The sequence below is a fragment of the Megascapheus bottae genome, chromosome 4 (assembly GCF_031878675.1).
Source record: "Megascapheus bottae isolate mThoBot1 chromosome 4, mThoBot2.hap1, whole genome shotgun sequence".
NCBI classification, from domain to species: Eukaryota; Metazoa; Chordata; class Mammalia; order Rodentia; family Geomyidae; genus Megascapheus; species Megascapheus bottae.
The window spans coordinates 65,131,545-65,141,292 of NC_143512.1; the positions used below are offsets into that span (position 1 = coordinate 65,131,545).

Here is a 9,748-nt window from a genome sequence, read left to right on the forward strand (position 1 = left end):
TGGTGTTTTAGGATAAATTGCTAGGATGAGGAATATGTTCATGTCAAAGTTTGCTAGTATATGATTGCTTTCCAACTACAGCTTCTGTATTCCTAACAGTATAGAAAGTACTGCTTTTCACTTACTCATATCACTGTGGTATTAATCAGATCTTAACTATTTATTTGTACCTGTCTTAATTTCTTCATTTGTATTGTTATCTACTTAGTAGATTATTCATTTTTCATTTTTAGCATGTTTTTTAGAATTAAAACAATGAATCATGTGTCTTTTTTAGGTCTTTCAATATCAATAGGGTTGCAACTCAGGCTGTGGAAGATGTTTTAAATATTGGTGAGTAATATAAAATAATTTATTATATATTTGCCCTTATACAGAGAAAAATATTGAATGGAAATATTTCTCCCTTTTCTCTTTGGTAGCAAAGCGACAAGGAAATCTGAATCTTCCATTGAACAAAGAATTGGTAGAGAAAGGTTAGTGGCTAATGATATTAATCACTAACAGCGTAATTTATTTCTATATTAATTTGACAATATATGAAATATAGTTGTTTAATTAGCAAAATATTTACTTGGACTTACTATAGTATGCTTAAAATGTAAACAATATAAAGATCAAAGCTGAATTTTGTGAATTTTTTTTCTTGCCAGTCCTGGGGCTAGAACTCAGGGCCTGAGCACTGTCCTTGGGCAGTGCCCTACCACTTGAGCCACAGCACCACTTCTAGCTTTTTCTGTGTATGTACTATCAAAGAATCAAACCCAGGTTTCGTGTGCTTGCAAGCACTCTACCACTAGGCCCTGCTCCTGGCCTTTTTTTTTTTTTTGGTCAGTCGTGGAGTGAGAATTCTGGGCCTAGGGTGCTGTCCCCTGAGCAATTCAGCTCAAGGCTAGTGCTCTACTACTTGAGACACAAAAACACTCCCAGTTTTCTAATAGTTAATTGGAGATAAGAGTATCTCGGACTTTAGTGCCCGAGTTGGCTTTCAACCACAATCCTCAGATCTCAGCTTTCTGAGTAGCTGGGATTACAGGCATGAGCCACCAGGCACCTGGCTAAATTTTGTAAATTTTAATAAATATACATTCTAATCTACCCATAACTTTAAACATGACTGTAGGAATAGGAGTATGTGGGAAATTTCTACTTGCAGAAGAGGAAATGTTTATCTAAAGGCATGCTATTGTAGTATGTCTCCCTTTATCTGGAGTTTCACTTTTTATCATTTGAGTTTTCTAAATATTCTTTCAATTTAAGATGAAGGTTATGTTAGTCTTGGGCTATTAGTATTAGTATTGCATTGTATCAAAAAAAGGGGAAATTAGGCCTAAGCAACAATCAGTTCTTTATTATATAAATTTTAACTTAAAGTATAACCATAAGGAAATGGTAAGTTGTCAGGCACAGTTACTTAGGAGGCTGAGATTGAAAGGATCGTGTTTTGCTGGATATATAAGGTCATACAGGATGAGGCTAAATGAAAGGATCTCCAGGATATGGAAACAGGAGCTTTATCTTGTGTGATTGTTGTTCTTAATGTACTATGTTATTTCTCTTCTCTTTTGTTGCCCTTTGGTTAATCTCATATGGGTACTGTATCTGACTTTGTTACCTGATATATTGTATATATATATTTGATTATTTGAAATAGGAAAGGGAAGGAGGGAAAACAAGATGATTGGGAGGGGGGAAAAGGGGACAAAAACACGAGAAGGGGTATCAATGTGTGAAAAGTAATGCACCTACTATCTGGCAAATGTAAATGTAATCCCTTTATACATTACAAAAAAACAAAAACCAGCCAGCACAGATAAAAATTCATGAGACTCCCCTTCATCTCAACAGAAAAAAGCTGTCCACATGTAAGCTTATCATGTAGGAAGGAGGATTACAGTCCAGGCTGGTATCAAAAAAAGTAACCACAGCAACAAAGGCCAACAGTATAGCTAAAGTGGTAGAAGGCCTTCCTAGGAAACAAGAGGCCTTGGGTTCAAACACCACTGTCAATAAAAAAGGAAAAGAAAAGGTTTACGGTGATAGATATGCTATTATGCCAACATGAGCACTGTCAAAGATATATATGATAAAAATATTACATTGTGCCTCATGAATATATATATATAAATTAAAAAGGCAAACAAATGATATACATAGCTGAAATTAATGTGAGATATATGAAAAGGGTATAGAAAAAAAATACTGTTTGGGAACTGGAGGTATGCCTAAGTGTAGAGACCAAGACCAACCTTAAATGAAAAAGCTAAGGGTTAGTGCAAGGCCCTGAGTTTCTGAGTTCAGGGCCGTACTGGCACTAAAAAGAAACATTAAACAATAATAATAATAATAAAAAGGAATACTGATTGACTTTTACAAATGTATAAAATTAGGTGTGTACTGTAATCCTAGCTACTCAGGATGCTAATATCTGAGATCATGGTTCAAAGCCAGCCTTGGCACTAAAGTCATTGAGACTCTTATCTCTAATTAACCACCAGAGTACTGGAAGTGGCACTGTGGTTTAAGGGGTAGAACATTAGCCTTGAGCTGAAAAGCTCAGGGGCAGTACGCAGGTCCAGAGTTCAAGCCCCATGACTGACAAAAAAAAAACCAGTATAATATTTATAATAAACTCTTAATAATACACAAATAGGCTTATATTTTAAGAAACATACAAGAATGAATATACTACCTTGATGCTTTGACTATTTGCAGAAGCAGTAGTGCATGCCAATGGCGCAATTACTACTATTGACATTTCTAGAAAAACTGTTGGAGTCTTTGAGAGCTGGCATTTTTTTTAAATAAGATATTCCCAAGGAGGCAACATTTTATATTTGCAAGTAAGTTAGATTTTTTTAAAGACAGCTTTATGATGGTATAAAAGTGATATGCTTCTAGTAAGATTTTGAATGTCTTATGTTTTTCTGGGATAATACCTGCTATAACAGTGTTCTGTCATGACTGGGCCAGTAAGCTAGCCAGTTTCAGCCAGCCAAGGTTAGAAGGGTAAACACACTGTGATGTTCAGTAGCTTAGGTAAATTAAAAGCATTTTCAGCTTAGAATATTTTGTTTGTAATGAGTTCATAAAATGAAGCATCTGTAATTCTTCAAAAACGTGGCACTCAAACTTTCTTTTGCATTTCTTTGTATAATAGTAATTGTTTTTTAAATTTAATTTTTAATATTTTTCATCATTTATCCATCTATTCATTCATTTATTAGTATGGTTTGAACTCATGGCCCATTGTGCTTGCTAGATCAGTACTCTATCACTTGAGCTAATTTTCCCAGGCCATCCTTGGCCTGCAATCTATTCCTTAGCTTTCTATGTAGGTACTATCAGTTAACTTACCACCAATTCAGCTTGTTGATTGAGGTGGTATTGGCTTTAAAAATGTAATTCTTCCAGGCTGCCATCTACTATCTGGAATTACAGGTAAGTGCCACCATGACAGTCTCTCTCTTTTTTTTTTTTTTTGTGGGTCTTGGGGCTTGAACTTTGGCCTAGGTGCTCTCCCAGTGCTCTTCAGCTCAAGGCTTCTACCTTTCCCCTGGGCTGGGGTGTTGTCCCTGAGCTCTTCAGCTCAAGGCTACCACCCTAGCCTTGAGTGAAGCCCCACTTCCTTTTTCTAGAGGTTAGAGATAAGAGTTTCAGGTCCTTTTGTGCCAGGGTTGGCTTTGAACCTTGATCCTTAGATCTCAGCCTCCTGAGTAGCTAGGATTACAGGTGTGAGCCACCGCTCTGGCTCTTGTTTTGTTTATAAAAAGACATATGTGTTTTGTTTCCCAGGCTAGGCTCAAATTTTCTGCCTTAAGGGCATATGTCCTGTCCAGCTTCCACAGCTGTCTTTAACCAATTTTTGTTAAAGACAATTTGTATGCCAAACTTCATGTCCTTTGGTTGAGAGAAGGCAGTTCCCTAAGATTTCTAATATCTTGAGTAATGATGGATTCATGAGATAAAGCATTCTTACCTGCCATAGTTTGAAACTTTTTTAGTGGGATTTGTATGGAGAGTTCCAGCAGATCTTCGGAACAAATTGCTTCTATGATGGATGTAGAATCTAGGCTTCCATTTGTACTTCTGAGAGAGGATCGTCCTTTATTGAATGTACCATTATTATTTTTCTTTACAGTAACAAATGAATATAATGAATCACTGCTCTACAGTCCAGAAGAACCAAAAATACTTTTCAGTATTCGAGAACCAATAGCAAACAGAGTTTTCTCAAGTAGTCGTCAGCGTTGTTTCTCTTCCAAGTAAGCATTTGGATCGGTCGCTGTTTTAAATCTCCTTCACCCAGTATAAAACATACTTGTTATCTCGTTCATTCTTGGTTTTTGTGGCTGGGTTTCATTCTAGTCTGGGCTCATTTCAACTTTTCTATGTAGCCCAAGCTGGCCTTGAATTTGGGGTTCTCCTGCCTCAGCTTCCTGAATGCTGGGATTACAGGTATGGCCTACTACTTAAGCATTTTTTAAATAATTATCAATATAACCCCCCCCAATTTTGCTATGTAGCTCTGCTTTTTGTTGAGTTGAATTCTCTATGTAGCCCAGGTTGGCATGTGAAACTTATAACCCTCCTCTCTCAGCCTCCTGAGCGCTGGGACATATTTGGTTTATACTCTATTTCATTAGATGCATTCTTTTTTGCTTTTTTCTTTTTTTTTTCCTGATCCTAGGGCATAGGCCCTGTCCCTGAGCCTCTTTGTGCTCAAAGCTAGTACTTTACTGCTTGAGCTTCTGGCTTTTTTTGAGTGGTTTATTGGAGGTAAGAGTCTCATGGCTATCCTTGCCCAGGTTGTGCTCAAACTGTGATCTTGGATCTCAGCCTCCTGAGTAGGTAGGATTATAGTAATGAGCCACCAGCACCCATCTTCAATGCAATCATTTAAACTGATTCTGGTTGCAACAGTAGAACCTATGACCCTAATGAAGTATCAAGCTGGCCAAAATATCTTTTAATCTTGTTTTATTTCACAGACACTAAAATTTCATTGAAAAGGTGTATAATTATTTGAGTGACATTGATTTATTGTATTTTTAACATATTCAAGGAATAATAAGAGCAGATTAATTACTGCTAAATCAAATCATTGATTAGAAAGCAATTTCTTTGTCATAAATGTAGAATGAAACAAAATGTTCACATGAAACCTAAGTTAGAATAGGATTTACTTCTCAGCTTTTCTCTGAAAATAGCCTGGTCTGCTCTCCTTAAGTGAATTTGCTTCAGCTTTTGCTTGAAAGATGACTTCTCTCTCTTTCCTCCTTCCTTCTTCCCTCCCTCCCTCCCTTCCTTCCTTCTTTCCTCTTCTTTTTTTCCCCCCATCCTGGGGCCTGAGCACTATCCCTGGACTTTCTCAAGGCTAGAGCTCTACCACTTGAGCCACAGCATCACTTCACCACTTAAGGCTTTTTCTATGTATGTGGTTCCGGGTATGAACCTGTCTTCACGCATGCTAGGCAAAAGCACTAGGCTAAACTCCCAGCCCCAGAAGATTTCTTATTTAAAGGCTGGCCAACTTTCCAAACTGTGAAGAAAATTTACAAAATAATGAAAAAATTTCATGTATCTTGTGGCAAAGAATACTTCACTTACAAAATGATATCTATAGGATGATTTTTTTTTCTTTCTTTCTTTTTTTTTCCGGTTGATCATGGGGCTTGGGCGATGTCCCTGAGCTCTTCAGCTCAAGACTACTGCCCTACCCCTGGAGTTACAGCGCCAGTTTCAGTTTTCTAGCAATTAATTGGAGATAAGAGTCTCAAGGTCTTTAGTGCCTGGGCTGGCTTTGAACTGTAGTCCTCAGATCTCAGCCTCCTGAGTATCTAGGATTACAGGTGTGAGCCACCATGCCTGGTAAAATATACATTTTGATTTTCTCAGGTAAGACACTTAAAGAGACATGTTTAAAATTTACTTATTTGAGAGTTAATTTTGATTAACAAATGTATTGGGTAAGACTACAAAGACTCCTTGCAAGATACATATATCTTATGTTTAAACTTTTGCTAATTTAAACAGAATATCTTTATGGTTGAGTGGTTGAAAAGGCTTTAAAAAAAAGTGAAAAGACATGGGCCTGCAATTTGGCCTGGTTGTAGAATGCTAGCCTAGCATGCATGAAGACCCAGGTTTGATTCCTTAGTCCTACATACATAGAAAACGCCGGAAGTGGTTCTGTGGCTCAAGTGGTAGAGCTCTAGCTTTGAGAAAGCCCAAAAACAATGCTCAGACCCTGAGTTCAATCCCCAGTACTGGGCGGGAAGGGGGGAGGGAAATCCAAAACAGGAACAGAAGATTGATAGAATTGAGAACTTCCAGTAATCAAAAAATTCCATTAAGACAACAAAAATGATGTAAAGCAAGAGAGATATTGTGAAAGATAAGTGAGAAGTTGGCTGAAATCTGCAATGCTACAGTATCCTAAGTATTTGATCATGTTAGAAGTTTAAAATTCCACATGTGACTGCAAATGATGGGTCACAATCAATATCAAGGTACAGAGGAAAAGAGTGTATGAGGTTGCTTTCAGGCTATGTATATAATCAATATGTGAACAAGTTAATTTTGGGTTTAGGCTGTGTTCTGTCCCCCAAATTATCTCATTACTTATATGTAAATATTCTGAAATCTCAAGTGTAAAACATTACTGCTACCAAGCATTTTGGAGGGATTCTTAACTTGTATATAAAAATTCCTGCAAGCCAATTGTAGCCGTGCATACCTATAATTGAGGCACTCAAGAGGTGACCTTGAAAGATCAAGGTCAGCCTGGACTACAAAGAACTATACTATTTAAAAAATACCTTCAAGTCAATTGATATAATAAAAGAGACAATTCTTATAATAAAAGCTAAAAGTCTTAGGCATTTTACAAAAGGGGATATACAGTAGACATGTGGACAAAAGTGCTTGATCTTATTTTTCATCTGGGAATGAAAATAAAAACTGTACTATATTACTATATAAACCTTCTGGAAAAGCTAAACACTTACGTGAAGTGTAAGAGTAGATACAGCTCTTCTAAGATGATAGAAATTAGGATAGCAGGTGTGCTTCAGGAAGAGCGAGCAGGAATATTCACTCAAAACACTGGACACCTGATTTGGGATAATTATACAGGTGTGTTTGTTGAATGGTTATATCGATCCTTTGTGCTTACTCTATACACAGGTGATTCTTAAGCAAAAACTTAAAAACAACTCTTTGATCAGTGCTTGACACAGTGGTTAAAAGATCATTAGTCACATGAAAATAGCCTATGAAATCTATCAAATTCTATCTATCATGTGTCTACTTGTTCACTGACAAAGGTCTGAATGGTTAACCTGGACACTTAAATTTTGAGTTTTTGATAGTTTAACTCATATTATGTAGTTAGTGAGTCTCATAACAAAAGCAACTTGGCTTTTAAAGTCATCCAATTTCTAGTTCAGATAGACATTTGGGGTGAAAACTGCAAATATTTAATGAGGTCTTTCCCTGTGCTTTAGAGTCTGTGTTCGTTCTCGCTGTTGGGATGCCTGCATGGTTGTGGATGGAGGAACTTCTTTTGAGTTCAATGATGGAGCAATAGCTTCCATGATGATCGACAAAGAAGATGAGCTTCGAACTGTGCTTCTAGAACAGTGACAGATTTCCCTAAATGACAAACTTGGATTATTGGAAACATTTTTGTGCAGAAACAAACGAGTAGTCCTCAGGCCTACCTTGCTTTGTTTATTATGGAGACTGGTTGCCCTCTGGGCTCACAGTGATGAAGAAAGTGGGATTTTCATTATTCTTCTGTTGGATTCTGATAGGTGAAAGGTGTTCACTGTTTTAGAACATGGAAGGACTAAATGGATTAGAATTGATGTCAGAAATTTCTGTATTATTTGTAATTGATAACCAAGAATATCGATACCTTTAAATTTAGGGAGGCGTGTTTTAAATAAAGGATTAAATGTTTAGGATTTGAGATTTTACTATAAAAACATTTTTGTCTTCCTAGACAATGCAATTGGACACACTATCATTTGATTTGTGCATTATTTTTTTTATAATATCTAAAAGTAAAGCTTTTTGTAACATTTTTGATTAGCATAAATTTTGATAAAATTCTGACATTGACCTAATTAACGTAGGCAAATGAGTTTTTTGTATGTGCTAAAATTTTCTAATTCTATGACACAGTAATGACTGTTGATTAAAAATTTTTAATCATTTTTGAAATTAATAGATGAAGACATCAATTTTGGCTAATTTCAACAATGCTGTGTGAAATATCTATTGAATCAAATCATGATACTTTTATAAATGTATTATGCTTTAGCTATTTTAGAACGAGTTTTTGAGAAATTATTTGAGTTAAATAGGCCTCGTCCATCTTTTCAATTGTTAACATGGATTTAGGTACTAAAAGGATGAATTGATGAAATGATTTCTATTAGGAATTTGGTAAAATCTTTAAGATTTCTATTAGAAATAATAGATTCCTTTGGAAACGTGTGAAACATTAATTTTGGAATTGACTTACTCAGTAATGTGGTGGTCGTCATATTTCAAAATTTGCACAAAAGCTTTGTAGGATAAAATGTCATGGCTTTTTTCTCTTTTTTTCCATTGTGAGAACTCCTTTAATTTTGGAGGAAATTATTTAATTCTTGACTTACAATAAGTAACCAGTTTTCAGGAAAAGTGTCTATTTCTGAGTAATGAAATGGTATTCTTATGCCATTTATTCAGTTGTTTATTCATTTGCTGGTGAATGTTTTTGTTTTCATGACAAGTATTTATTGAACACTTGCCCTGTCCCATACATCACTGTGTCAGGTGCTGGGTACACACCAATGAATGACACTCTATCCTAAGAAAATCTGAGCTTAATGACTCAGAAGTCAGGATAGTCAAATGAGTGTTCTTAGTTTTTCCGTCATTAACATGTTTTGAAAAGGTATTCTAGATTTTCATGGATACCTACAAGAATGCTTTTCTTAAAAGAATTTGCATAGACCCTTAAAAGAAATAATTTACATGATGCATAAGGTGGAAATAAAAGTTAGTACTTTCTAGCTCTAATTTCTGCTCTAGTTTTTGTAAAATGATACATATAAAGTATACTCAGAATTTTGAGTATTCACAGTAGACCGAACAAAGACTTTTTATACATTAGGAAAAAATTAGTTTTTTTCCCAGAATTGGATCTAATTTGTAGCTTTTTCCCCCAAATGATGTATGATATCATTTTGTGAAAAAGTTGAATTCCACACTGTGTCCAGTATCTCAAGGATATCTGACCACTTATTACCATAGATCTGTTAATTTATAACATATTAATATGTAGACTGCTGGGTGAAATTCGTTATAAGCCATATTTTAAAGGGTTTTACAGATCCTTACTTGTGACATAACTTCTGTGCCCTGGTGTGGATTTCTTTGTAAGAGATGAGACAAAAAGGATGTTAGAATTGCAAGAACGTCTCTTATGAATGGGTTAACCTTTCAGTGACAACTGTGAATAAAATTAAACGATTGCTTTTTGTTACATTTAAAAAAAGTTCCTTCACTCTTGTGGGGTCCTTGTTTGAAAGTCCAGGTTTATTTTAGAAAAACGTGTCTCAGAAATCCTTTTCCTCATGGTTGTGTATGTGATGTTCCCTGTCAGTAGCATTGTGTGTGTGCATGTACAGAAGGTAAGAGGAGGTTGATTTTCTACTTTCTCTGTGGTTAGGGTGCCTAGTAACCACAGCTT

General features: G+C 35.8%; 1 protein-coding gene across 4 annotated transcripts in view; it reads left to right on the forward strand.

Moving 5' to 3' along the window:
- Nucleotides 1-8,940, forward strand: part of Nadk2 (NAD kinase 2, mitochondrial) — a 47,017-nt gene extending 38,077 nt beyond the window's left edge. For 2 of the 4 annotated variants that reach the window (XM_090332042.1, XM_090332043.1), the window contains 4 exons: nucleotides 278-333; nucleotides 423-476; nucleotides 4,142-4,265; nucleotides 7,509-8,940. In XM_090332042.1, the coding sequence (XP_090188168.1) occupies nucleotides 278-333; nucleotides 423-476; nucleotides 4,142-4,265; nucleotides 7,509-7,647 (373 nt within the window). In that variant the 3' untranslated portion in view covers nucleotides 7,648-8,940. Of the gene's footprint in view, nucleotides 1-277; nucleotides 334-422; nucleotides 477-4,141; nucleotides 4,270-7,508 lie in introns of those variants that run through there. The other 2 variants (XM_090332044.1, XM_090332045.1) reach the window with 2 other exon arrangements.
- The last annotated feature ends 808 nt before the right edge of the window (nucleotides 8,941-9,748 follow it).